This window comes from Podarcis pityusensis (genome assembly GCF_964106645.2).
Source record: "Podarcis pityusensis genome assembly, chromosome: 15".
Classification (NCBI taxonomy): domain Eukaryota; kingdom Metazoa; phylum Chordata; class Lepidosauria; order Squamata; family Lacertidae; genus Podarcis; species Podarcis pityusensis.
The window spans coordinates 16,557,576-16,584,400 of NC_138040.1; the positions used below are offsets into that span (position 1 = coordinate 16,557,576).

The window sequence follows — 26,825 nt, forward strand, 5'->3', positions numbered from 1 at the left end:
TATGCCCTGATTATCCTTAGTGAGGTAGAAAACAGGGGCTTTCTGCTATTCTGCTGAAATTTAGTGTTTCAGTAGAAAGTATTGGTGAGCTGATTGAGAGAGATGGTGTTTATCTCATTCCGCTTATACATTCCCTACTTGGAGGCTCCTATTGCAGGATGCTCTGTGCAGGGAATCAGTCAGCAGGTGGGTGTTATGTTGTGCTTGGGGACAGGGAAGGAGAGGGGAAACGGAGCAGGCAAAATACACCAAGTGACTTGAATTGCGAATCTTTTTTTAAAAAGGACATAAGATATGTAAATAGAGAATACCTAACAATTCCTCTTGAGCATTTTGCTCCTGGAATGTCAATAGATTGGGTAAGCCAAGGAAGTGACGGAGAGTCTGGAATGCTCCAAAACAAAAAACCCCAGACTTTATAATGCTGCAGGAAACTCAGTTTTAAATAGAGGCTTGAGCTATTAACACTTATAAATATTTCTTGAGGCATGTGGTATTCAGTCAGAGGCACCTCTAAAGCTGGGAAATATTTGCATGTCCCCTCATGTATCATTTAAAGAGGATGCAGTTCTTACATATTTCTTAAAGGGATCCTACATGAGGGAAATTCATTGGGATTGATCTATGGCCCAAATAAGGACAAATAGGTGTTTTTAAAACCTGTACAGTATTTGATCTTTTATGAGGCTTTCAACAGGGACTCTTTATATGGGTGGGAATTTGAACTGGGCATTGGACCTGAAAGATGATCTGAAAGGAAAGTGGTGAGCCACAGCTACAAAAAATCCATGTAGTTTAGCAGAACGTTTAGTTTTTACATGGTGATTTTTGGAAAAGTATTTCTCTTTCTGCTGTCAGGATTGCAACACATATATTAGAACTGACTGCTTTGTTCCTCTGATTTGATTGACAATACCAAGCAACACCCCCCCCCCCCTTTCCACAGTCTCTCATGGCTTTCTCCTTCAAAGCCTTAAGGGTGAGAAATTTGCCTTTTAAAGTCAGCAATCTCGGAGTTGCCAAATCTTACCTTTCAGGTAGGGATTTTGCAATGGGTGAGGCAGCCCTCGCTGGTCACTGGAAAAATCCAGCATAAGTCAGCACCATTTTAAAACAAAAAACCAAAACCCATGTTTTGTCCCAGAATGCACCTAAATCCAGGCATGTGAGATTAAAACAGGGGGAGAAAAACAGATAAATTTGTTCAATCCTGGAGTTCATCTCCATCGCTTTTTGGGATGCCCTTTGCCTGCTTTCAGGGTCCTTTCCCCCTTCCGTAGAAGGATGGAAATATCTGGTGCTGATGACACAGGTGGGGAAAGCTGGAAGTGGGGGAGCAGCAGTGAAGACCCACATTTTTGGCTCAAGAGAGCAGCCTCAGCTGGCAGAGACTGACCTACTTCTTATGTTCAGCAACAAATACTTCAAGTCCTTCCCTAGCATGGAAAGGCCTGGAGCCCCCTGGCCGCCTCTGCCCATCCCAGGAGAAAGAAGCTTTGCAAGCCCCCCTGCTTAAATTAACTCATAAAGTATATTGTTCCACAGCACCCCATTCTCCAAACAGGGAGAGATTCCAGGGGTTCCAGGCTCATACCCAGCGTTTGGTTACCTTGGAAGGAAGGTCAGCAGAGACTGTGGTGTGTTTGGGATTTATGGCTTTATTTACACATATATACAACCTGAGCATAAGATGGAGGGGCTCCCAGCATCAAACACCCCAGTAGATCTTTCTTCTCTACTAGTCGTAACTTGGGTCCAGTACAGAACAAGCAGGTCTGTGTGTCTCCGGCTTCTAGCCTGGCTCCAGTTCATCTCACCCACATTACTCTGGTTCTTGTTTGCCTACCTAGCAGCCAGGTGAGGCAGGTGGAGGAAAGGTCCACCCATTAGCCTGGAGGGCACCAACACAGTGGTAGCTCTTGCAACCTAGCTCAGTCTTTGGGCATACAGATGACACTTAAGTTGCCAAATAAGGTCACTTGCTGTCTTACCAATAAACTTGTGTGACTAGTTCAACAACAGCATCCTTTACTAGATTGCAACCATCATTGGGCACAGGACCCCCAAGTATTGGAAGAGACTCAGGGCATCATCCAGACGAACCCCTCCCAAAACCTAAAACAATATACAGTGGGGAAGATCAATGCACCCAAGGTTTGCAATCCAAACAGAGGCAGAGAACTCAGGGCAGGAGGCTTCATTTTGAGGTTTCATAGCAACACAAACGGAGCTTCTTCTCTCTCCCTCTTCCCCTCTCTCTGTAGCCTCCTAGTTCATCATTCTGGCAGCTTCCCACCACTCCAGCACTAAGGACGGAGGACTGGACCTTAATTGTCCTGCTCTCAATCCCTCTTTGGCAGCGACCGAAACAGTGAGCGCTAAGTTCCTTTGAGTTAGTTTGGTTAACTGAGGGCTTATCCACACTTAGCTTTCCTCCACTATTTCCAGGCATGGACCCCACGCTTTAAAGCTCCATGTCTGAGCACCCTTTTTCCTCTCCAGAGATTTCCCTGTGAAAACCCACTCTTTAAAGCTCAATCGGAGCAACTGAGAATAGCTCAGTTGGTTAGAGTGCGGTGCTGATAATGCCAAGCTTGCAGGTTTGATCCCCATATGGGACAGCTGCATATTCCTGCCTTGCAGGGAATTGGAGTAGATGATTTTCAGGGCCTCTTCCAACTCTACAATTCTATGATTCTGTGAAATGGGAAAGCTGGATTGACATTTGCTCCAATTGAGCACTAAAGAGTGGGTTTTCGTGGGGAAAGTTCTGGGGCAAAAAATAAAACAGAGCTTTTAAACATGGACCTGCACCTGGAAAGAGCAGAGCAAAAGCTAAGAATCCCAGAAAAGACACAGATCAAGTGCCGGATCGAATTACAGATCTTCCACAATACTGGAACTCAAACCTCACTGCCCACTGAAACATCTTTTGGGAATACCATCTTCTGAGAGCCAGTGTGGTGTAGTGGTTAGAGTGTCTGACTAGGACCTGGGAGACAAGGGTTCAAATCCCCACCTCGGTCATGAAGCTCACTGGGTGTAACCTTGGGCTAGTTGCTCTCTCTCTGCCTAACCTACCTCACAGGGTTGTTGTAGGGATTAATAAGGAGGGAGAGAACCATGTATGCTACCCTGAGCTCCTTGGAGAAAAAGTTAGGATAGAAATAAAAATAGTAAATAAAATAAATTCTGCAGTTCCAACAAGAAGCAGACAGATAAGCACCCCTACCCCAGAGAGGTAACACCATGAACAATAACAATACAAATAATATTTAGTCTTTATCAATCATCTCAGACACTAGACACCACACAAGAGTTATGTCAGAAAAACCCCACCCGCCCTGCAGGCTCAAGCAAAAGTCCCACCCCACCCCCCATTTTCACAGGGAGTAAGGAGACGTAAGGAAGGAAGATGTGGATCCATGGCAACGTCACGAAGGCCCCTGCAGACCCCCTGCCAGATGCCCTTTGCCCTCGATCCTCAATGGCCCCAGTCCCTCTCCTCCTGATCATCCCCATTGAGACTGCAAACTCTCTAGAGCAAGATTCAGTCACTTGGTGCTTAGTGTAGTAGTAGGAGCCAGTGTGGTGTAGTGGTTAAGAGCGGTGGACTCGTAATCTGGTGAACTGGGTTCGCGTCTCTGCTCCTCCACATGCAGCTGCTGGGTGACCTTGGGCTAGTCACACTTCTCTGAAGTCTCTCAGCCTCACTCACCTCACAGAGTGTTTGTTGTGGGGGAGGAAGGGAAAGGAGAATGTTAGCCTCTTTGAGACTCCTTCGGGTAGTGATAAAGCGGGGTATCAAATCCAAACTCTTCTTCTTCTTCTCCTACTACAGTATAGCATCACCAGGCCTGAGGGGGAACCCGTGTGTGACCCCTTCAGATGTTGTTTGCAGGGCAGTGCGCACACACACACACACACCTCAGCCCAGACGATTGGTCCTGCTGGCTGCTGAGGCTGATGGGAGTTGGCAGCCTGACAACGGTATCTGGAGGAGCACAGAGGTCCTTTCTGATTTGTGGGTGTTTGTTTGTTGCATTTACACCCCACCTTTCCTCCAAGGAGCTCAAGGTGGCAGCACAGATTTTCCCTGCCCTGTTTTATCCTCACAAAAACCCTGCAAGGAAGGTTGGGCTGAGAGGCAGTGGGTGGCCCAAGGTCAGCTGAGTGGGGGATTTGAACCCTGGTCTCTCCTAGGTCTTAGTCCGACACCCTAACTGCTGTATGCACCACTGACTCTCTTGCAATCCAAGGCATCGGGGTGAATTAACAAGCAGTTTATTTAAAATTTACAAAACACAAGTGGTGCTTTATTAATATTTTAAGGCAATTAAATAACAACATTAAATATATTAGGGCTACCTGTATTAGAATCTGGCTGTTCTGCCTTTCCTCCCACCCCACCCCTCTTCCCTGCCCACGTCCACCCCAGTGGCCACTCCACCTTCCCGGCTTAGAGCCTGCAAAGGGGTCATTTCCACAAGACACTCTAAGGCAAGAGGGCCAACTTGAATAAAATATGGGTGGGGAGGAGGTAAGCCCCGCCCTTCATAATCGATCACATGGCATGGTGAACACACACCATTTGAATGGCAATGCCCATCAACTTTGGGGGTCCCTGCCCCCTCAGATATTTTATTGGGGGAGGGTGAAGAGACCTCAGCCCCTAGGAGTTGGCTCCTATGTTTCAAGGTCCCATCTGGGGAAGCTCTGGGCCTTTGCTCAGTGGCACAATATCAGCCTTGCATGCAGAAGGTTCTAGGTTCAAACTCCTGCAGCGTCTCCAGGTAAGGATGGGAGAGATCCTTGCCTAGAACCCTGGTGAGCCGCTGCTGCCAACCAGTGTCGACAATACTGAGCTAGATGGGCCAATGGTTTGGCTCTGTATAAGGCAGCTTCCTATGTGCTTTGTGTCCACCTGAATGGGGCCTCCTGCCCAGCTGGACTCTGGGTCAAGTATTTGTTCCATGTGTCTCTTTCTTTTTTCAATGGTTAACCTGCAGGCAGGAGGGAGGGAGGGAGGGAGGAAGGAGGCAGATCCTGGTTCCCATGGCCTGTGGGAGTCCCTAGGCTCTCCCTCAGCGGCTGTGAGTCTTGCCAAGCCTCTGACCTCCCCACTCCCTCAGTCAAAGGAGAATGTTTTACTTGCAACTCCTGCGTTGCAGGGGGTTGGGCTAAATGACCTTTGGGGATCCCTTCCGACTCCACAATTCTATGATTCTATGAAAAGTGGCAGCAGCAGCAGCAGCAACTTCTTCCTTGTCCTATTTTACAGTCCTTTTCTTCTCTTAAAAACAAATGACCCGTATTCCATTCGGACGGTTGGTCCCAGGAGAAGACGCCCCTCCCGCGGGGGTCCCTCGTCCTCCTCAGGGTCCCTTCAGGAAGCAGCAGAGGCAGCAGTTGAGGCAGGTTTCAAACAGTCTCTAGCCTCAAGCCAAAACACACCCGTGGACTCCAAAGGGCCAGCGCTGGAGGGAAAGTTCCAGGGCCCAGGCGACTGAGGAGGTGAGGAAGCCCACGTGCCAAGGTCCTCTTTGGCTGACCCGGCCCTCACTTCCCGGTGGCGTTGGCCCACGAAGGAAAGGTGTCCAAGTGGAACATGGCGCGGCCCCAGCTGTTTATGGCCAGGGTGATGCAGAAGACACCGATGACGTTCATTACGATGCCCGTCTTGGCCTGGGAGGGAGAGAAGAGAAGAGAAGGAGGAGGCAGGTGTCTCATGGGTCAAGTTCAGGCAGTAGAAGACTTTTGTGGGAGGGAGGCAAGGAGGAGACGCTGCCATCAGAGCATGACCTGTCCTGGTCAGGAGGGAACCACCCCTTACCCAGAGAGATCTCCTTGTCCAGGAACACAGTGTGCAAACTGTGTGCTCTCCCCCCTTCACGTGGCCCGGATGTTTTGAAGAACTCGGTGAACAGTTAGGAAAGAGGCCCCTAAGAGCCTAAGATGAGCCCACCGGATGAGGCCAATGGCCCTTCTGGTTCCATAAGCATTGCTGCCTCTGACCAGGGAGGCAGAACATAGCAATCATGGTTGGTAACCATCAAGAGCCCTCTCCTCCATGAACCTGCCCAATCCTCTTTCCAAACCGTCCTATCTGGTGGCCATCACTGCCTCTTGAGGGAACGAGTTCCATAAGAAGAACCTTCTGGATCAGGCCAATGGCCCACCTAGGCCAGCATCTTGTTCTCACAGTGGCCAACCAGACAGGAAGTCCACAAGCGGGACCTGAGGGCAAGAGCTGTCTCCCCTCCTGCAGTTTCCAGCAACTGGTATTCAGAAGCTCTGAGCAAAACCATCATGGCTGGTACCCTTTAGAGCAGAGTGTCCCAAACTTGGGTCTCCAGCTGTTGTTGGACTACAACCCCCATCATCCCTAGCTAGCAGGACCAGTGGTAAGGGTGATGGGTATTGTAGTTCAAAAACAGTTGGATCAGTCAATGCACTCAGTTGTGTCATCTTGGTCAGGCCCACTGGGATTCCTCCATGCCGGCCACAAGACAGCCAAGGCCTTCTTGCCTGCTCAGCCTTAAGCTGAGCCCCACAGCAGCTGTTTTAAGATTCGTCACAATCGACAGGCGACATTAGCGTCCCTTAAAGCAGCCTTTCCCAACCCAAATGTTTTGGGCTACAGTTCCTATCAACCCCAGTGGGCAAGTATTATTTATTCTAATATGGTGTGCTGGCTGCAAGGGCTGATGAGAGTTGTAGTCCAAAACATATAGAGAAGTGGTTTCCTAACCTTTTTTGGGGGGGAGGGACATCACCCACTTGGTTCCATTGAAACTTTTCCATGGAAAAGATGGTGGCGCGTTAATACGCTGCGGCTCTGAGCTCTCAATACTTCACATTTAAGACTAAGAGAGCTGAGTGGGAGGTACTCGTGTAATCTCACTGTATACAAATTGTACAAGTGACAATAAAGTATAAAGTATAAACACCTCCCCAGTGCCCCCTACCCTACAGAAAGCATTATTCAGAATAACGGTTTGTGTAACCCACTAAGGAAGATAATAAATTCAAAACAGTAGCAATCAATTGTACAAATGGCCTAGATATTTCCTTTCCTTGCACACACACACACAAAAAGAAATCTGGGAGACTAAGCCAAGCAGCGGAGATGACCGCAGGGGGTTGGACTAGATGGCCCTTGGAGGTCCCTTCTAACTCTACAATTCCATGATTTGTTCAAAATCAAATGAAAACTCCCCCCCCCCAGGGAACCCCCGTCACCCAGGGGAGTGGTACCTCCCACTTTGAGAACCACTGATCTAGAGGTTTGGCTTCTTAGCAGCACCCACAGAGAGCAGCCTTTGGGGAGGCTGGGGGAGGCCTGAGCAAAAGCAAAGCTGCCCCCTTACCATGTCTGAGACGCGGAGGTGTCCGTAGGAGAATACTATGGCATTGGGAGGGGTGGCCACGGGTAGCATGAAGGCAAACGAGGCGCTGAGGGTGCAGGGAATCATGATGTAGAGGGGGTTGACCTCGATGGACTGCGACTGGAGAGAAAGAGAGCAGAGAATCATGGAGCTGGAAGGGACCCCGGCGTCATCTCGTCAAAACTGCCCTCAATGCAGGAGTCACAACTAAATCACCCCTGACAGGTGGTCCTTCAACCTCTGCTTGAAAACCTCCCAAGAAGGAAAACCCACCAACTCCTGAGAGAGTCCTTTCCACCATCAAACAGCTCTTTGCATCAGAAAGTCATTCCTAGAGTTTAGTCGGAATCTCCTTTCGAGTCATTTGAATCCGTTGGATTGGGTCCTCCCCTCTGGAGCAGCAGAAAACAAGTCTGCTCCATCCTCCAGGTGATATTTGAAGATGGCTCTCCTATCTCCTCTTTTCCAGGCTTTCTAATCAAATTTGCCGGACAAACAACTGTATGCTTGCAGGGCAGAGACCTGTCGCCTGATACTTGGCATGGATACTTGAGATAGTAACAGTCCTAATCTAGGTCCTAGTCCTCAAAACTTATTCAGCTTGGCCTAAATGTGAACCTTGCTGGAACCCTGGCTGGCCTCCATTCCGCCTTGGTTTCCCTTGTTTTAATCCTTACAAGCTGGGTTGAGGGTTGTCAATGAGGAATAAAAATCAGTAAGGAAGAAAGCTCCCTTACCAAGGAGGCGAAGACTGGCAGGAAGAGGGTTGCGGTGGCCACGTTGCTGGTGCATTCGGTGAAGATGGCGATGACTAGGGAGAGGATGATGGCGATGGCCCAGGGGGGGACGCTGTGCAGAGGGGTCATCTGGTCACCCAGCCATTTGGAAAGCCCTGAAGCCTGGAGTTGTGGGGCAGGAGCAGAGAAAGAGAATATTGTCCGGTGCTGAAGTCAAACGTTGGTCAGCGATCAAAACAAAACATGGTGTCAGTGAAGTTACGGTAACTTTGTATTCAAGAAACCAAAGCAGATCCCAGTAGCTCTTCCCAGTAGGTCCTGCTCCAGCAAGGGAGTTGGGAGAGCTGAAGGCCCCTGCCTCCCACCACCTTCTAAGTCTCCTCCTCTCCCTGACTTCCCAAGTAGTCTTAGACTGCACCTGCACACAACCAATCTCTGCTCTGCTCTTTTCATGTCTCCGTGTGTTCTAGGAGACCAGTGGGGAGGGGAGCTGGTCGCAGCAGGAGGGGGAGACTCCCTGGCTTCTTCAGCAGCTTGATTCATCTCTGCCTCTTGGCCCTCCTCCTCTCCAGCCTCCTCTTCTGCCTCTGAGTCCGGACTGCTTTCTGCCACAGCCTCTTCCTGCTCACCAAACCCTGTTGCCTCTTCTGCTTCCAACACCTCCTCCTCCCAGTCTGCTTCCTCTTCTCCCTCTGACGCTCCTCGGCATCCCAACACCATCTGTTCCTTCTTCCCCTGGGGGTTCCCTTAGAGGTTTCCCAGCTGGAGCCTCCCACCACTCCCCTGTATCCAGCCAGTCCATGACAATATTGGGAGGGCGGAGACCACCGCTGTGATCTCTGACAATCTATTGTATTTGCCCAACCACTGAGGGAGGGGGTGTCCTTAACCCTTTGGGGCCCATGTAGGGCTTTGCAAAACCCACAAAATGCTTAAGACTCCTGCTGGATCAGGCCAGTGGCCCATCTAGCCCAGTATCCTGTTCTCACAGTGCCCAACCAGATACCAGTTATGGGAAACCAGCAAGCAGGACCCAAGCAGATAAGCACTCTCCAGTTGTTGTTCCCCATGATGTGGCATTCAGAGGTAGACTATCCCTGGGCATGGAGGTTCTGCTCTCACAACAAACCTCCATAAGAAAAGCCCTGCTGAGTTAGGCTAGTGGCCCATTTGGTCCAGCATCCTGTTCTCACAGGGGGCAATCAGGTGCCTTAAAAGGAAGCCCACAATAAAGATTTGAACACAAGAGCAAATCTCTTCTCTCCTGCAGCTTCCAGCAACTGCAATTCAGAAGCATTTCCTGTCTTCAGACAGCTCCGGCAATGCACAGAGGAGCCTCATCCCAGGGGAGGGATCCATGCAGGTCTCCTCTTGAGCTAGAGAGTGTCTTACCGAATTGGGGCCCCTCCCCACATTAGAAATGGGGGTCCAGTTCCCGATCCCCCCTTCATTTGCAAGGAATCGTACAAAAGCAAGTGGCGCTAATAAATAAAAGTTCCAGGGTGGCAACAGAAAGCAAACTAAAAATGCTTTTGCAGTTCATCAAAATCCAGCAATATCAAGTTATAGGAAAACTGGTGCTATTAACAGTAAATCCTTCTAGTTGGTTAATTGGTTCGGCAACTTCCATGCACATGACGTGTGATGCTAATTATTTCCCCCAAGAGTTAAATGCTAACTAATCAGAGGCAGCTACAGGAGAGCTATGAGATTCAGGTGAGGGGCGGATGCCTTGTCAATCCCAGCAGGTATATAAGAGGATGACCTGGCCTGCCCAGGCCTCTGGCTGGCCAGTTATTTGGTTCTAAGGATTAGAGCAGGAACCAGCTTAGCAGGGCCAAGTCCTGCATGCTGCTGTTCTGCTGCTGCTGAAGAGGCCTCTTTTCCAATGCATGGATGAGGCCAGCAGGTTGGGCAGCGCACAGCACCCTCTTTGTCTGAGCCCGGCAGGGCTTGGCTCAGGCCAAATTCTTCTGGGGAGGACAAGGGAGGCTTGTTCCGGACGGGTTGCTGAATGGCTGGCGGGGTGGAGGTTTTTTTGCATTTAAACCTATCATTTGGAGTGGTGCTCAGTATGACCAGGGAGAGAATCTGCAGCCATTTCCGAGCAAGTTGAAACTAGGTCAAGTCCTCCCTTCTCCTGGGGACACTAGAATGCAGCTGGCAGTGGCAGGAGGGGGCTCTGGTGCCAAGTGGCATCGTGGAGGGTACATTCCCCCCCCATCACCCCAAAGCCAGGAAAACGACAACATCACGGGAAACGCTTCCAAGAGCCCTGGATGAAACAGGGGGAAGGACAGGCCTGCAACCTACTGCACCATTCTCTGCCATGGGGCACAGCCTGCCCCACCAGCGCTGCGGTTCGCTTGGCGCAATTGACGGTGGCCTCTGAGCTGGAGAACAGCCAGCCCTGGCATGCTCCTAGTGTTGCCAGGGAGACTGGGGATCGGCTACTGCAGTGGGGCTCAGGCTCAGCTCAGGCAGAGGCCCCTCAAATTCCCCACTCCCCATGGCTTAAGCACACAGGAGGAGGCCTCACTACAGCCACCTTAGAGCTGTAGTGGTTAGAGCATTGGACTAGGACCTGGGAGAGCCCTGGGTTCAAATCCCCTCCGCTCGGCCGTGGAGTTCACTGGGTGAGCTGCCCCTTAGCCTAGCCTACCTCTTGCGGGGATTAAATGAGGACAGGGAGATAAGTAAATCGTTTGGAAGGATTTCCCTTTCCCTTCCTGCTCAAGCTTTTGAACGGAATACGTTTTCCAAAAATGAGAGAGGCCACACGCAAGACTTGCCTGGAGGATCATAGGCCCTGCTCCCTCCCACAATTCCCGACATTACAGGAGCTCACATACTAGGAAAGGGCAGTGCACTCTGCGTGTGGCTAGAGGCACCCTTTGGCTGTCCCACAGCCTTTATTTACACAGAGAGAGACATATTCAACGACACTGCCACTGTGGAGGGAGCCACACGTGAAACGCATGCCTCCAAAGTTGGGTGGCAAAGGTCCAGGTTTGGCAGAGCTCTCTGATGCCCACGACCAGCCAGCTCCCCCTCCTGCCACCACCAAGGACTTACGTCGCTCCCATTGGCCAGGGCGAAGCCTCCTCCGAGAAGCAGCACGATGCTCCATGGCATCTTATGCTGGACCACCTTCCAGTTCAGCAATGGGGCAGGGAAGAAGGGCTCCTTCATAGCTGCGGAGAGAGTCCAAGAGAAGTTGGGTGTGAGGGGGGAGGCAAAGCAGGGGCCAGTGAGGACACCCACCCACCTACCACGCAGCTGGCACCAGCAGGAGGCTGCCAGCAGGCTGGATGCCATGGCAAGGGTCACACAGAGATCAGAATAACTTTATAGGGTAGGAGCTGTTGAATAGGGGAAGAAGGTAGCTGACTCTACTCCCTGGGAGGTTTTTAAGCAGAAGTTGAATGGCCACCTGCCAGGGATTCTTCAGCTGGGAGTCCTGCATTGCAGGGGGTTGGACTGGATGACCTTTGGGGGTCCCTTCCAACCCTACAATGCTATGAAATACTGGCAGAACCCAGCACGCCCCTCCTGGACTGTCTCTTTTGACCAGCCTCCTCAAAGGCCCTGCGGGGGTCTCCGCCTTCCTTTACCTTCCTCCGCCTCTTCTAGGTCGCAGCTGCTATGACTGCAGAAGCCACACCTGGGCCTGGTGGCAGGAAGGATGAACAGGAGAAAGGCCACGAAGATGGCCACAGTGGCATCCGTCACATACCTGGGACACGTTTGGGAAGATGAAGAATGAGGAGGTGGCAGCAGTGTCCCATTCCCCTTGCTCAGTCCCAAAAGCAACAGGTCAGCCAGTTGAATGCCTCAAACCTCCAGCCAGCAGCACACACACCCCCACACACACCCCGGAGGGAACATGAGCTCCCAGGAGAAATATGAACACCCTCCTTGCTGCATCCCTCGCTGGGCCTCTCCCAGGAGTCCTTTCAGAAAGGATATTGCAGAGTTGGAAAAGGGCAACCCAAAGGATCAAAGGGATGGAGCAGCTCCCTTATGAAGAACAGCTGGGACTTTTTAGTTTAGAGATAAAGCGAGTAAGAGGCAACATGATAGCAGTTTGTGAAATTATGCATGGCACAGAAAAAGGTTCTGATGGAACCTCCAGGTGCAGGTGCAGCCTATCTCAATCCCTAGGCTTTTAGGGGTACCTGGCCACTGTGAGGACAGGAAGCCAGACTAAATGGACCATTGGCCTAATCCAACAGGGCTCTTCTTGGGTTCCTCCAAGGTGCTCAGATTCTCCCATTTAACCTCCTAAATTTCCTGCACAAGCAAGATTTCTTCCAGGCTGCTCCCAGAGTCTCCCAGCCAAGCAGGGATTCGAACCTGGAACAGTCTGGCACAAGGAGGAGGAGACTCTTCGCTGCAAGCAATCCTGAATGCCCTAAGCCTGGTGCTATCGGGGAACCCCACCCCACCCCAAATACAAAACACCACACAGATAGCATCACTGGTCTGCAAAATGGCTAGCAAGAGGAAGAACAAAGCCCACGCACTCCTTGTCCTTGTTGAAGAGGATGGTGGCCCAACCAGGGATGAATCCAGGGTCCCTGGTGAACCAGAGGAGGATGAGGAGGGTGAAGGCCAGCAGCACGTTGAACTCTGCAAAGGAGATGGGCCCCAGTTTCCGGTGCTCCTCTTTCAGCACCCGCAAGGCGGCCTGCTCCTTTTCCGTCCTCTGGGTCCCACAGCCCCAGGTCTTCCGGAAGCTGGAGAGAAAGAGCAGGGTGGTCAAGGCAGGGGGCCAAGTAGACTTCCAGGTAACCACTCTAGCAGACTGACCTTTTGGGTTGCAACCTGGGGGACTCAGCAAGGAGGGAGGGAGGGGAGGAGAGGGTCCCACAACTGGGCACCAGGCGCAACTTGGGAACTCGGCACATTTGTGTTTGTTGTCTGTGGCGGGCTGGCTGTGAGCTCAACAGGACACCCAGAGGGGGAGAAAGATCTGAATGCAGAAACACCAGGAACAGGCATTCACGAGAGGTGCTGGAGGCTCCCGGAGAGAGGCAAGCTGGGCTGGCGCAAGTCGTGGTCAAAGCAAAGCCGCAGGTGGCGTGGCAGAGCAGCCACGATCCGGGAAATGTACTTGTTTCTCCAATGAGCTCTAGGCGGCTTACATGGCTCTTCCCTGCCACTCTCACGACACCCTTGCAAGGTAGGTTAAACTGAGAGACAGTGACTGGCCCACAGTGAGTTTCATGGCCAAGTGGGGGGCGGATTTGAACCCTAGTCTCTCCCACCTTAGTTGGCCCTCTAACCTCTACACCACTACTGGCCCTTCAGAGAGGCGCAATGGGGAAAGCGCATTGATGGGAGTGTGTTTTTATGTTTACGCAATGAGGCCCCTTTAGGGTGAAAAGCAGCTGAAGGCTTTTAGCTACTATGGCTAATAGCCTTCAATTTCCCTCTCCTCCATGAATTTACGAGTTGCAGGAAACCACCAGTGGGGAGAGGATTCATGTGCTCAGGTTCTTTCTGCCAGTTTCCCATTGGGGCATCTGGTTGGCCACAGGATGCTGGACAAGATGGGTCATAGGCCTGATCCAGCAGGGCTCTTCTGATGGTTTTCTGTTTGCTGGATTCCCAGCAAGGCCCAGAAGCAGCCAGCCAGGCCAGAGGTCAGGGACAAGGAGTCCAGGAAGATCTGGATGGCTGAGGGCTGCCACAGGTGCCCCAGCCCCGGACAAAGCAGGGCCACCTTATCCACCAGCCCACCCAAAGGTGCAGCGTCCTTACTTGAAGCCCATGAAGGAGACCTGGAGCCAGAACCAGGCGAGCGTCAGCATCAGGAGCATGTTCGGGAAGGCAAAGCCAAACCAGGAGGCAAAGTTCAAGATGTCGCCGTTCTCAGGGAACAACCTGGGAGGAGGAGGAGGAGGAGGAGGAAATGGTTGAAAAGCCTAGAATCACAGAATAGTAGAAGTGTAGAGCAGAAGGGGTTCCCCTAAGGGCCATCTAGTCTGACCCCCTGCCCAGCAAGGCAGGAATCACAACTAAAGGATGCCTGATAGATCCAACCTCTCTTTCAAAACTTCCATTGAAGGAGAGGCCACTAGCTTCCAAGGAGCCTGATCCAGTTGTTATCCTCAGAAAGTTCTTCCTAATTTTGAGTTGGAATCTCCGTTTTTGTCAATTGAATTTGTTGTTTTGGATCCTCCCCTCTGGAGCAGCAGAAAACAAGCCTGCTCCATCTGTGTGGCTCTGAATGGTAGAACATGAAACTCTGGATCCTAGGGTCGTTGGTTCGAGCCCCACGTTGGGTGAAATATTCCTGCATTGCAGCGGGTTGGACTAGAAGACTCTTAGGCCCCTTCCAACTATGATTCAAAGAACTCTATGAATCCAAGTGGCAGCCCTTCAGATATCTGAAGACGGCTCTCATATCCCCGCTCAGTCTCCTCTTCTCCAGGATAAACAATTCCAGCTCCCTCCACCTTTCCTTGTAAGGTTTAGTTTCCAGACCCTGGATCATTCTGGCTGCCCTCCCTACACACCTTCCAGCTTGCCAATATCCTTCTTAGGACTCAGCTACACGAGCAAAGAAAAAGTGTTTTATATGCGTTATAACACCGTGTCACTAGATGGCGCTGCGGAGCCTCGCCTTTTGCCAACACAATTTCCCATTGTGCAGTTTACAACGCGTTTCCCTAAAATGATTTCTTGATGTGTCTAGATCCAGCCTTTAACCTGGACACAAAAATCCTGGTGGTGTCTGACCAAGGAAGAATAGATCGATAGGGAGAGCAATGTGGAGGTCATCAGGAACAGGGTGGGGGAGGGCTGTTCCGGGAGAACCCCAGCTTGGATTGTTTAGGAGTAACACAACAAGTGACCAAGAGGGCTGAACGAAACACAGGCCCCCTTTCAGCCCAATGACCCCAAGAAGAGAAAAAACCACGCCACACCGTTTTGGTTTCAATAAAAGAGCTGCACAGCAGAGTCCAGCCTTTGCTGAGTGTCATCTTGTGGGTGCGGCAGAAACTTACTGGTTCATCTGACCTTTGAGGACCAGGTTTGGCCCCGTCCCGGTCAGGGTTGCTGTCCCTCCGATGCTGGCAGCATAGCAGACACAGAGGGTCATCCCTTTGTTGATCCTCTTCTTGGTCTCCCTCTCGCCCTTCTTGGAGCTGTCTGGCAAGTGCCCGTTGCCCGCAACTAATAATAATAATAATAATAATAATAATAATAATAATAATAATAATTTATACCCTGCCCTCACCAGCCAAGACCGGGCTCAGGGCGGCTAACACCAGATATGAAAACAATTGATTGAAATACAACTTAAAAAACAAGATTAAAATACAACATTAAAATGCAGCCTCACTGGAAGGAGACAAAGCTGATTTGGCCTTTGATTGCAATGCAACACCAGGTGGGTGGGAGAAAGAGACCAGAGTGAGCCCTCAAGGTGCAAGTGGTGCGCTGTACTGGCTCAGGAGAGACCCACCTGGTTCAGCATAAGAACATATGGAGAGCCCTGCTGCATCAGACCCAAGGAGGCCCATCTAGTCCAGCAACCTGTTCTCACAATGGCCAACCAGTTGCCCCTATTGGGATTCAAGCCCTCTCTTTTCCTGTGGCTTTCAGCAATTGGCATTCACAAGCATTGCCGCCTCCAACTGCAGAGGCAGAGCACAGCCACTAGGGCTTTTAACAGCCTCCAGACAGCAGCTAACCAGCTGCCCAGCTGCCTCTGGAAGAGAAAACTACAGAGAGTTACTGTTAATTGTGTGGTTCACATTACGGGCATGAAAGAAAAAAAATCCTTGGGGTTTTGTTTTTTTGGTTTTTTTTGCACTTGGAGGGGAAGGTTTAACCCTTCCCTTCTGCAGCCATGAACCTGATGAAAATCAAGATACAGAGGAAGTAAAGTCTGCTAACTAAAGGGTCCCTGCTGGCACTCTGAGAAGCTTTTTCCTATTGCCGATTGCTGCATGGGAGGAGCTGACTCTCTTATTGAGATTGTGGCTGGGGAAGAAAGGGCTAAGCCTCTCCTTGCAATATAGAGCAGCACTTGGGAGTGTTGGACTAGGAGGACCTGGGAGGACAGAGTTCGAATCCTTACTCAGCCACACAAAGCTCACTGGGTGACTTTGTGGGGCTAGTCTCTTCCTCTCAGCCTAATCTACCCCAGAGGGCAAAATGAGGAGAGGGAGAGCTGTGTATTTCTCGGAAGAAGTCTGGCATATGCATTTTATTATTTATTTATTTCATAAAACGTATACTACACCGCTTGATTGCGATTGTTGTTGTTTTTTAAGCCTCAAAGCAGTTTACAAAATGATAAAAACAATAAAAATTATCAGCAAGATAACCATTCAAAGCTTTCAAAAACCACAGGCTGAAAACAGATTAAAACTTGCATTGGCTTTCTAAAATTTATTAAAACTGTTATCAGTAGTATTCTGTAAATCAGCTCCTCCTATGCTAAGGATTGCATTTAAAAAAAAAAAATCTCTTGACATGGGTGCAGAATGTGGAGTTAGGTCCCTGGTCATGAGGAGGGATGTGAACATGGAAGTCGTCTCCTTTTACCTGCCTGCAGTATCTGGTATTGACACGGAGGCCCTTTCAGCTGTCATGGCGAATAGATTTGTCTATTATTTTTTAAATAATAAAAAAACCAGATGAAAACTAGTAGCTGCCCCTATGCATCACAAGACTGCTAGCTGTTTCATGTACAGGTAGCCTCTCCTTCCATCCTTGGCCTCTCCAGGTAGCTCCCACTTGTCCTCTTTAAAGAGTGCTCATCCTGATTTCTTTGCAGAGAGATTAGACAATGTTGGCTGCTGAGCTGAGCCTTCACTCCGATTTGTTGACGGAGGAGACGGTTGCATCAAAGCAAACTTTCCGGGCCATTTTCCCATCACTTCCCTTATTGCAGGAAAAACCTCCTTCTTCAGGGGATGCAGGTTTGTGGCACAAGAGCTGCCAATCAGTTGGAATTGCACAACCTGCAATTTGCCGGTTATTATGGGATTGAATTCCAGCGGGAAATGGGGCAGTTCAGAAGTGCCTGTCGTTTTTAGAATTCATGGGAATGCTTTTAACCATGCTTAGAACTCGCAGACATGGCTTTTGCTCTTTTTAGAATTGTCGGGCTGTAGGCAGTGTTTGCCCTACTCAGCAGACCCACTGAAACTGATAGACATGGCTAAATAATGCTAATTTCAGATGCATGCGGGAGAGGGCTATCAATGGCAATTAGCAGCTGTCTGGAGGCTGCTATGAGCCATAGTGACTGTGCTCTGGCATCCGCAGTTGGAGGCAGCAATGCTTCTGAATACCAGCTGCTGGAAATGGCGGGAGGGGGGAAGTGCTCTTGTGCTCAGGTCCTGCTTGCAGGTTTTTCATAATGGACATCTGCTTCCCCCCTGTGAGAACAGGATGCTGGACAAGATGGGCCACTGGTCTGATCCAGCAGGATCTTCTGATCTTCATACTTTCAAGAGGTCTGCTCTTTTGAGTTGGAGTCAATTCTGGATTTCAATTCAGTTTAGTCTTCTGCACTCCTCTGATGGCCTTAGACCATGCGACGGTTAATAAACATGTGAAATAAATGATTTTTAAAAATCTAATGCTGAGAATTCCACATGAATGTCAGGGGCTGGACTGAGGAGGAATGGTGGGAACAGTCCTCCCCTTTTCCTACACCTTCCAGAAAAGAGGAGGACAGTGTAGATTTAAAACAGTGGTTTGCAGAAGGTCATAGTTCAGAGGCTGCAGAGGGGAGGAGCTGGGAAATATTGGGGGGGGGGGCAGCAGGAAGAAGAAACACCAGGGGAGAGACAGCTAACAGACTCAGTGTCTCTTGAAAGCATTCCTGACCCCCCATCTCCCAGAACAAGGCATGTCTTGAGAGTAATAGAACAGAAAACTCAGAGGCAGAAAATACAGATCAGCTGGCGCTGGGGTGACGTAGAATAGGAGGGACTGAGGGAGTGTGACTTTACTGGGAGCAATGCCATTAACTAAGAGAGACCGCGTTCCTTCGTCTCTCTCTGTGAATATTGAATAAACTACATGGTAAGAACTCTTCTTGTTTTTCCACTTCTTGGCATCCCACCGTGAGAGGCATAGGATTCCCTGAAGCCTTGACAATGAGGTTGAGAAATTTTATTTATTTTTTAACCATTGCTCCCCGCCCCCACCGCCCCACGATTCCTTGCAGCTGTCGCCCACTTACCCTGCACTGTGGAGACCCCCAAGGCAGCCACCTTCCCTTCCAGTTCACCCTTGGGGTTGCTGTGCTGCCCAGCAGCTGCAGACTCCATGACGGCCAGATCCTGCTCAGAGCTGTTCATCTGGTCCAGGACTGCCTGGACTATGGGAACCATCATGGCGGTGGTGGCCGTGTTGCTGATCCACATGGAAAGGAAGGCTGTGACCCCCATGAAGCCCAACATCAGCCTGCAAGGAGGACAGAGGCAGGCGGGGAGGAGAGAAGGAAGCTGGCCAGGTGGTCGCTTGGGGTGACCGAAGATCGGCCCCAGGTGACCAAGCAAAGGACATTTAAATACCTTGACTCCCACCCACTCACCAAAAACAACACATACATCTGAGGTTGGGTGGATAGGTTGGGGAAAATCTTGCAGGTTTCACCCCAGAGCCAGGAAAGGGCAACCTGGCTGCAGCAGGGGTTTTGTGCTGGATAGGCCCCCCTGTAGAGCTCAGCTGAAGCTGCCCCCCACCCTCAAAGGTGGGTCTACAAATCTGGCAGCACACATGAGAAGCCTATGCCATGCTTAGAAAGCCAATGCAATTTTTAAATCCGTTTTTAGTCTATTGTTATTTTAATTTCTCAAAAGCCTGAAACTATTGCTGTTATTTTTTCCTTAATTTTAATTTCATTGCTTTGACGTTTATGCAAATCACTTTGATGTTTCTTTAAAAAAGAAAAAAAAACTATCAAGAGTTGTATAAATTTTGTGAAACGGATAAATGATAAATGGGAGGGTGTGCCTCCTGGGACAATGTACTGGTCCGCATGCCCAAGCAGCAGCTGTGAAAGGAGGCCCTCTGAGCATGTGACAAGTGTTACATGTAAGCCTCCGGCTCTGACCCAGTATAACCCCCCCCACACACACACACACTGCATTAGAAGCTCAGCCATTGCCCCACCTGGTTTCCCTTGGGATGTTGGGGTCGTTAGACAGGAGTCACTTACAGGGCAGGTTTCACCCCGACAATCAGCAGCACCCTCAGGGCAATCCGTTTGTGCAGGTTCCAGTGCTCCACAGCGACGGCCACGATCAGGCCCCCCACAAAGAGCATGTTGGTGTCTTTCAGGTACTGCATGCACACCTGGCAAGTCAGCAGGGAAATGAAGGAGGCATAACTCTTGGTCACTTTTGGCCACTGTTGTCACAAATGGTGCAGCTTCATGGTGGCTGGCTTGGCTGCCTTCCCCGACTCCCTGCCTCTCTGGGGAGGGCTCCCTCCCCCCCCCTCCCAACACCCACCCTCTGTACTCTGGCATCAGGGCTTGTTTGAGGTCTGGAATGCCTATAGTCCTTGCAGTCACCTCTGGGCATGCACAGAGTACATTTCCCTTCCCAGGATGGCCCCTGCTTGCACGGTGGCTCAGCTTGTATTTTTCAGGGCCCAATCCAGTCTGCAGCCTCCCTCTTGGTTCTTCTGCCCCATTCAAGTGCTAACCTGGCTGTATATATAGGTCTAATTCTGCTCCTGCCCTTCCTCCCTGTTGTCCTCTGACTTCCTGAGCTCAGTTGTTGGATTTTGCTCAGTCTCAAAAAAGCTTCCGGGTTCCAGGCAATAGAAGAGGAAGAATTAGAACTTTCCTTGCAGGGCGCCTCTCCTCTGCTGCCCTTGAGACTTACCTTTTTGGACTCCAGGATGCCAAACATCGGGAACAGGATGACAGGCAGGAGGGCGGTGACTGCCAAAGGGATCACCTCTGTGCACCAGTACACAGCCATGAGGATGATCACATAGCCACACCTGGCCTCCTGCAAGGAGGGAAAAGAGAGAGGGAGGGAGGGAGAGTTCCATCAGGCCCAATGATCACAGACTCACAGAACTGTAGAATTGTATGGTTAGGAGAGACTCAAAGCATCCTCTATTCCATCCTCCTCTAATGCAGACACAAGCAGGAATGCCTCAGGGCCCAGGAACCCTCCTTGCCCGAATGGCTGGACCAGAGACTCAGCCTCCTCAGGAGACACTGGGATGGGTTGAACTGGTGCACCCCACATTTTGGGAACTGGACATTCATTCCAGTTTCCCAGATTTGCCAGGAAGAGGCTTGATTGATGAAATCGCTGGTCTTCGTAAACCTTTGCCTGTGTGTTCCTGGGTTTGCTGCCAGCCCCGCTCTCCAAATAACTGCCTGCCCACAGCTGTTGTGGTACTGAACACGTTGGGGGATTCTTTTTTCAAAAGGCCCAAGACACTAAGACTTGAAGTTTGTAGGAACATTGATCCAGCTAGCTCAGCATTGCCCACACTGATTGGCAGCAGCTGCTCTCCAGGGGTTCCAGCAGGGAGTTTCTCCCCATCCCACCTGGAGATGCCATCTGATTTTATCCAGATGCCTGGATCAAGGACAGCTGACCACCCCACTCCTCACTCTCACTTGACCCGGACTCAGACCTCTGCTTATCTGCTGATTGCCTAGCAGCACTCTGGCTGCCTTCCAACTCTTCCTCTCCATGAGAGCTAATAGAGTCTTCCCTAGCAAGGGGGGCGGGTCTAACTGCCCTTTCTCAACTCTGACAGTCAGTTCTCATCTCATCTACAGAGCCAGTCCTTCATTCACTTAATTCACTCTCTGAGTCTAACTCATCCCCTGTGCTCTGGGAGCCCACATTGCTGACATCCAGGGGAGAAGATCCTGTGCCACACACAACATTCTGCCTTCTGACATTTGGTTGCTGTTCCCTGCTCCCTGCTCCCTAGAATCTGCCTCCTGAGGCCACTGCCTCACTCTGCCTAATGGCGGCGCCGGCTCTGGCCTGATTCAGAAATCAGTGCAAAAAAGAGCAGGCTCCTTGCAGATTCAGGAGGCATGGGAGAACCTGCCATTTCAGCTCATTTTCCACTCTTCAGTTCTCCACACTGCCACATCAGTTTGCAATTTTCATTTTTTTAAAAGTCCTCCTTAAAATTCATCAGCATTAAGTGTTATTATATCAAAATATACACATTTTGGTATGCAGTGGTGCCTAATATTTTGCAGAACAATTTCCCCTAATATAATGGCTGGAGAACTGGTACATTGCAAAATTCAGAGGTGCACATGTTGAAAGCGGGTTCTGTGTTTCAGTTTGTGAATTGTTTCAGAAAACTAGAATTAGGTGAGGCTGCCTTTAGGTGCACACTGAATTCAATTTGCACAGGCAGAGAAGGAGCTGAGTGGACTGGCTGGTGGGAGGGAGGGAGGGGGAAAGAGACCCACACTCATTCAGTGACTCCAAGAGCAAGGATAGGGGTGTCACTAGAACCAAAAAGTCCCCCGCATAAAAATTTACAACTACCACAATGCAGGAGAGTTAATCACTCCTCTGACAGTCCGTAATTGGAATGAATTTCCACCAAACCACAATTACGGCAACCACAAGCCAGACTCTCTGGATTAATGTTGCGTAAACAGGCCAGATCAAACTGCTAATGAGAGGCTGAAATGGCCTAGAATTTGTCAAGTCAATTTTCCTGTGGGAAGACGGGGCAATTAACGTCCTGTCAACAGGGGATCTTTGGGGCAAACACCTCATTGCCTCTCCATTTGATTGTGCCCAAAATGACTGTTTGCCAGAACACAGGGCAACCAACAGACCTGCTCACCCACAAGACGCCTCTTAAAAAAGAAAAAAAGAAGCGGGGTGTGTGTGTCAAATTTCACATTGGTCCAGACCTGTTTGCATGGGGCAGGTGGTCTATTTATTGTACGATAACAAATAATAATAATAATAATAATAATAATAATAATAATAATAATTTATTATGTATACCCCACCCACTCTGGGTGGCTTCCAACAAAACACTAAAATACAATAACCTATTAAACATTAAAAGCTTCCCTAAACAGGGCTGCCTTCAGATGTCTTCTAAAAGTTTGGTAGTTGTTGTCCTCTTTGATATCTGGTGGGAGGACGTTCCACAGGGTGGGTGCCACTACCGAGAAGGCCCTCTGCCTGGTTCCCTGTAACTTGGCTTCAGCCACCCTCCACATTTAGATCGATTTTCTACTGCTGTTAACAGACATGGCTTCCCTCAAAGAATCCTGGGAACTGTAGTTTGAGAAGAGTGAAGGGAATTCTTAGGAGATGCCCATCCACCTCCCAGAAGCACATCAAAAGTGCCTGGCTGCAGAATGAGGCCAGGGGACCCCATCTAGTCCAGCCTCCTGTTCTCACAGTGACCCAGCCAGGTGCCCCAATGGGAAGCCCTCAAGCAGAATTCGAACACAAGAGCCCTCTCCCCTCCTGTAGTTCCCAGAAGCTGGTATTCAGAAGCACTGCTGCCTCCAACTGTGGAAGGCAGAGCATGGCCATCATGGCTAGCAGCCATCAATAGCCTTCTCCTCCATAAATTTTTCTAATCCTCTTTAGGGCCATCCAGGCTGGTAGCCATCACTGCCTCCTGTGGGCAGGAGTTTCAGAATTTAACTCTGCACTGCATGAAGAAGGGCTTCCTTTTATCTGAAAGTTGGGAGGGAGAGTGTCAAGGGGTCCAGAACGACTGCAGATGTCCCGCCATGGAGTGAAGCGAGCATGACAAGACAGCAATATTTTAGCACACCTTTAAAGAAACAAAAAAGCCAGACATGTACAGTACAGATAGGGAGACCAAGGAAGCTTGTAAGTTCTAAGCATCTCTCTGGCTCAATCTGGACATATATATTTTTAAAACACACAGTGAAAATGCTTTTTTAAAAAACATTTAAAAATATATATTGAATTTGCCATTAGCTCACCATCGCCATCTAGTGTCACATTTGTATAATGCATGTAAAATATTTGCAGCTGTATAGTTGAGTCATATATATATATTAACCCACACTGCCAGAGCATCCCTGAAGCTTCTAAGCAAGGAGAGCCCATTACCTTCCCAAGCAGTCTCGGAGTAGGTGTTGAGCAGCTTGGACAGTCAGGAGGTCCTTCCTAATGTTTCTGGCCACTTTAACCCTTTGGTGCCTGGGTCCTGCCCTCTCCCGCCTCCCAGGCCCGCCATCACGACCTAATATGGGCAAAGGGGAAATGTCCAAATGTCCAGGGTGACCTCCCACGCCCTCGCTCTGCCTGAAGAAGCACCTGGTGCCCTCAGCATCCTGGATCAGCTTGCATCCTTCCACCCAGCCCCAGCCAATGCCCTCCTGACCCGCTTGGAGTAAATCATTTCTTTAAAGTTCAAGAATACAACCAGGCTTAGAAATTAACTGCAGCTGCAGTCTAGAAGAAACGAAAGGAGGGACACCTTCTCGGGCTTGCGCAGATAAATAGAATATTGGAATCGTGAAAGCACTGGGGGAACTGCTGGCGACACAGTTCGAAAGCTGCATCTGTCAATGGGATGGACGAGATTTAGAGATTTAGTAGAGTTGCCTGTGCAGACATTGTTGGTCGGTTCAGGCTGCCCAACGCCCCACAGGACCCAAGGAGCATTGTGGGGAACGCAGGCAGAATCCGCTCCCCGCTGGGCACACAGCTTGCCACCCTCCTGGGCAGCTCTTGAAGCGCGTGCCGGATGCATCTGTGTAACTCTTTCCTTAGAATCTTAGAATTGGAGAGTTGGAAGGGACCCCAAGGGTCATCTGGCCCACCCACTGCAATGCAGGAATCTCAACTAAAGAATCCCTGACAGATGGCCATCTGAGCTCTGTTGAAAAACCACCAATGGGGGCGGAGCTGGAGGCTCAGCGTGGGCGGCCCCCTCTCAAGGTGCCCACCTGGAGCTGGGACTGGCGCTCCTCCTTCCAGTTGACAGGGCTCCGTTCAGGGCTGGTGCTGAGATTTCCACTTTCAAAACCACACCGAAAATCTTTTTCTTTCTCCATAACCCCATCCCCGCTTGCTACTGAGCATTAGAGTAAGGTTACAATATTTTTTTCAATGAATCCAGGGACACTTTTCAACTTCAGCAGGAAAGACAGGATTTTGTATGGGGACTGATTTGTAAATCCGGGGACTGTCCCCAGGAAACGGGGACATCTGGTAACCTTACATTAGAGCCAGAAACAGATTTGAATCGGGTCAGTGCTCGGACCGGAACATGTACTCAGAAATGAATCGAATGTCTCTCTGCTTATATGCAGAGTGTTTGTCCCTCAGCACAGAAATTGCTTAGGGCTACCATGGGGTCATGAAGAGTCGGACACGACTAAACGACTAAACAACAAACGTCCTGTTTGCCAAGTGCCTCCGGGAAGCCCACAAACCGAGCCCCCCAAAAAACTCTGGTGTGTCTAGCATTTACAGGTATACGCTGCCTAGACATGGAGGTTCCATTGGGTTTGTCTGAATCCTTTTTACTCCTATAGGTGGCGGTGATGGTGACTGCCAGCTCCCTCTTCAGGCACCCAGTCCCCCTCCGCTCCCTCTCTCGCATGTTCTTGCGGCGGGGGCTTCTCTTGAGGAGGTTTCCCCCTCCCTCCCGAGTCTTCAATACCCTCAAAGAGACGGAGGGGTTGGACACTCTGGGAGGGAGAGGCTCAGGTCTTTCCTCCGCTGTCGGAGGCAGGATGCTAAGGGAGCCCGAGTGGGGAGGGGGCGCTGCTGGTAGTCGGCAGAAGAGGCCCGCTGAGGGACCCCCAGGACGCCCCCGAGGAAAGAGACGGGAGGCGCGATTGCAAAAAGCACATCCCCGCGGCCTCTGGAGAGGCTCCGTTTGGACCTGGCGTGGCTTGGCTTCTCCCGCCGAGGCGACGCTTATGCCTGGCCCCGGCAGTAGCAGCAGAGAAGCGCCAGCCCGGGCCGGAGGCAGCGCCAGGCCAAAAGCTGGTCCTGGGCGGTAGACTGCTCCTGCCCGGGGAGGCTCGACGTGCCACCCCAAGAGGAACTGGCGGAAGGGTGGCGCCCCTTCGCTTGGCCAGGAGAGAGACCTCGCTCTGCCCACTAGGCAGGCTGGCTGGCTGCTCGGTCGGCCGAACTGACTGACCTGGGTGGGCACGAGAAGCGGCAGCGGCAGGAGAGCGAGCGGGGCGCCGGCCAGCGTGACCAGGGTCTTGCAGCGGAGCAGAGAGCGGAGCAGCGGCGGCGACGGCATCCCGAGACGCAGAGGCAGAGACAGCGCCGCGCTCGCCTCGCCGGCCGGCCTTTTAAGCAACAGCGCCCACCTGGGACTGAGCCAGCCCCCGCCCCACTCACTCCTCTCCCCCCCCCTTCCCACTCCGGGAACCGGTCTCCTCCTCCGCTGTCGCCTTCGTCGCCTCTCCTGGCCGCAGGACGCCTCTGAGCGCGTGCAGAGTGCCCTGGCCTGGCCGCGCAGGAGTCGCCTGGACCTCTTGTTCCCCTTCCTCGCCAGATCCAGGGAAACAGCTGGAACTGGAAAGTTACATCCAGAGTAAAATTTCCATCGGGCGAGGAAAGTCAAGCGAGGCGGGGGCGGGACACCCCCTGGTGCTTGGGGGCAGCCGCAGGACAGAGAGGCTGATGGCCTGGGGGTCACCTCCGCTTCAGGTTGCACAACCAGTGGCGCGCTCTTGCGCAAAGAAATCGCTTCCTCGAAGGCCGGGATTTTTGCGCTAAAAGTGACGGGAAGCTACGGAGGGCGGGGTGTCACTCTGCCTTTGCTGCGACCTCATCGAAGTTCCCTGGAAAGATACCGGCTCCTCGTCTGGAGGTCACCGCCTTGGTAGAGCGGGGGTTCCAACCTGAATAAAATATGGGGGGCAGGTAAGCCTTGCCCCCCCCCACATGACGTACTGCACGCACACCATTTGAATGGCAATGCCCATCAACTTTTTTTGAGGAGGCGCTCCCTCAAATATTTTATTGGGGGGCGAAGGGACCTCAGCCCCTAGGAGTTGGCTCCAATGTTGTAGAGCCAGGGCGTTGGACTAGACTTCAGGTCCCTTCCAGGCAGCTCTACACTTCTGTGAAGCAGGGTCCCCTTGCCCGCCCACTCCCAGTCCCTTCCTTGGTTTCACTCTCAAGGGCCCCTCCGGACCATAATGCCCCTGTGCCATTGAGCGGTTTTCCCACAAAGTCCTGGCTGCAAATCTCATTTTACCTGAAAGGTGGCTGTAGGTACAAGTCGCTGTCAGCCTTCGCAATAGGAGCGTGATTATCCTTACCTACTTTACAGGAAGATCCCTGAGAGAACGGATATGAAGAGCTCTGAGCTCTTGAAATGGGCTTTTTCAATCTGTCTTTTTTGCCAGGCTTGCCCTGACCTATTAAATGGGACCCTTCTGCCCCTGGACTCCTGTTTTTAAGAGTTTTTACAATAAAGTTCTTTGTAGGGTTTTTTATTTTTTAAAATCTTGAGCAGTTAGGAAATACTTTTAAATCATGAAATCTATGCAGAGACACATTCTCTGTGACTTTGAGAGTCTGCAAAGACAGAGCTCCTATCGATGGGACAGGAGGGGAGTGTTGTGTGCAAGGCAGGCTGATTCAACATTTCAGTCTGAATTGCTCAACCACTTTTTTCATGTACATGTTCCCTTTAAAACCACGAGGACTAGAATCTTACTTTATTTTCAGAGGAA

At 50.8% G+C, this 26,825-nt stretch overlaps 1 protein-coding gene across 1 annotated transcript; it reads right to left on the reverse strand.

Moving 5' to 3' along the window:
* Positions 1–4,035: 4,035 nt before the first annotated feature.
* Positions 4,036–25,392, reverse strand: SLC13A5 (solute carrier family 13 member 5). The gene is made up of 12 exons (XM_080984169.1): positions 25,271–25,392; positions 19,996–20,124; positions 19,323–19,459; positions 18,342–18,565; positions 15,142–15,310; positions 13,892–14,014; positions 12,652–12,864; positions 11,740–11,861; positions 11,201–11,319; positions 8,126–8,287; positions 7,371–7,508; positions 4,036–5,685 (listed from the first exon to the last, which is right to left on the reverse strand). The coding sequence occupies exons 1-12, from the start codon at positions 25,376–25,378 to the stop codon at positions 5,560–5,562; spliced, it is 1,770 nt and encodes a 589-aa protein (XP_080840295.1). The 5' UTR covers positions 25,379–25,392; the 3' UTR covers positions 4,036–5,559.
* Between the last annotated feature and the right edge of the window lie 1,433 nt (positions 25,393–26,825).

What these genes read in the sequence shown, in the direction of transcription:
- SLC13A5 (XM_080984169.1), bottom strand. Translation starts at nt 25,378, where the DNA reads ATGCCGTCGCCGCCGCTGCTCCGCTCTCTGCTCCGCTGCAAGACCCTG. An exon ending in CTCAAAGGTCAGATGAACCA is followed by an intron (nt 14,015 to 15,141) that starts GTAAGTTTCTGC and finishes TCCTCCTCCCAG; the next exon opens with GTTGTTCCCTGAGAACGGCG. An exon ending in GTCTCCTTCATGGGCTTCAA is followed by an intron (nt 12,865 to 13,891) that starts GTAAGGACGCTG and finishes CTTTCTCTCCAG; the next exon opens with CTTCCGGAAGACCTGGGGCT.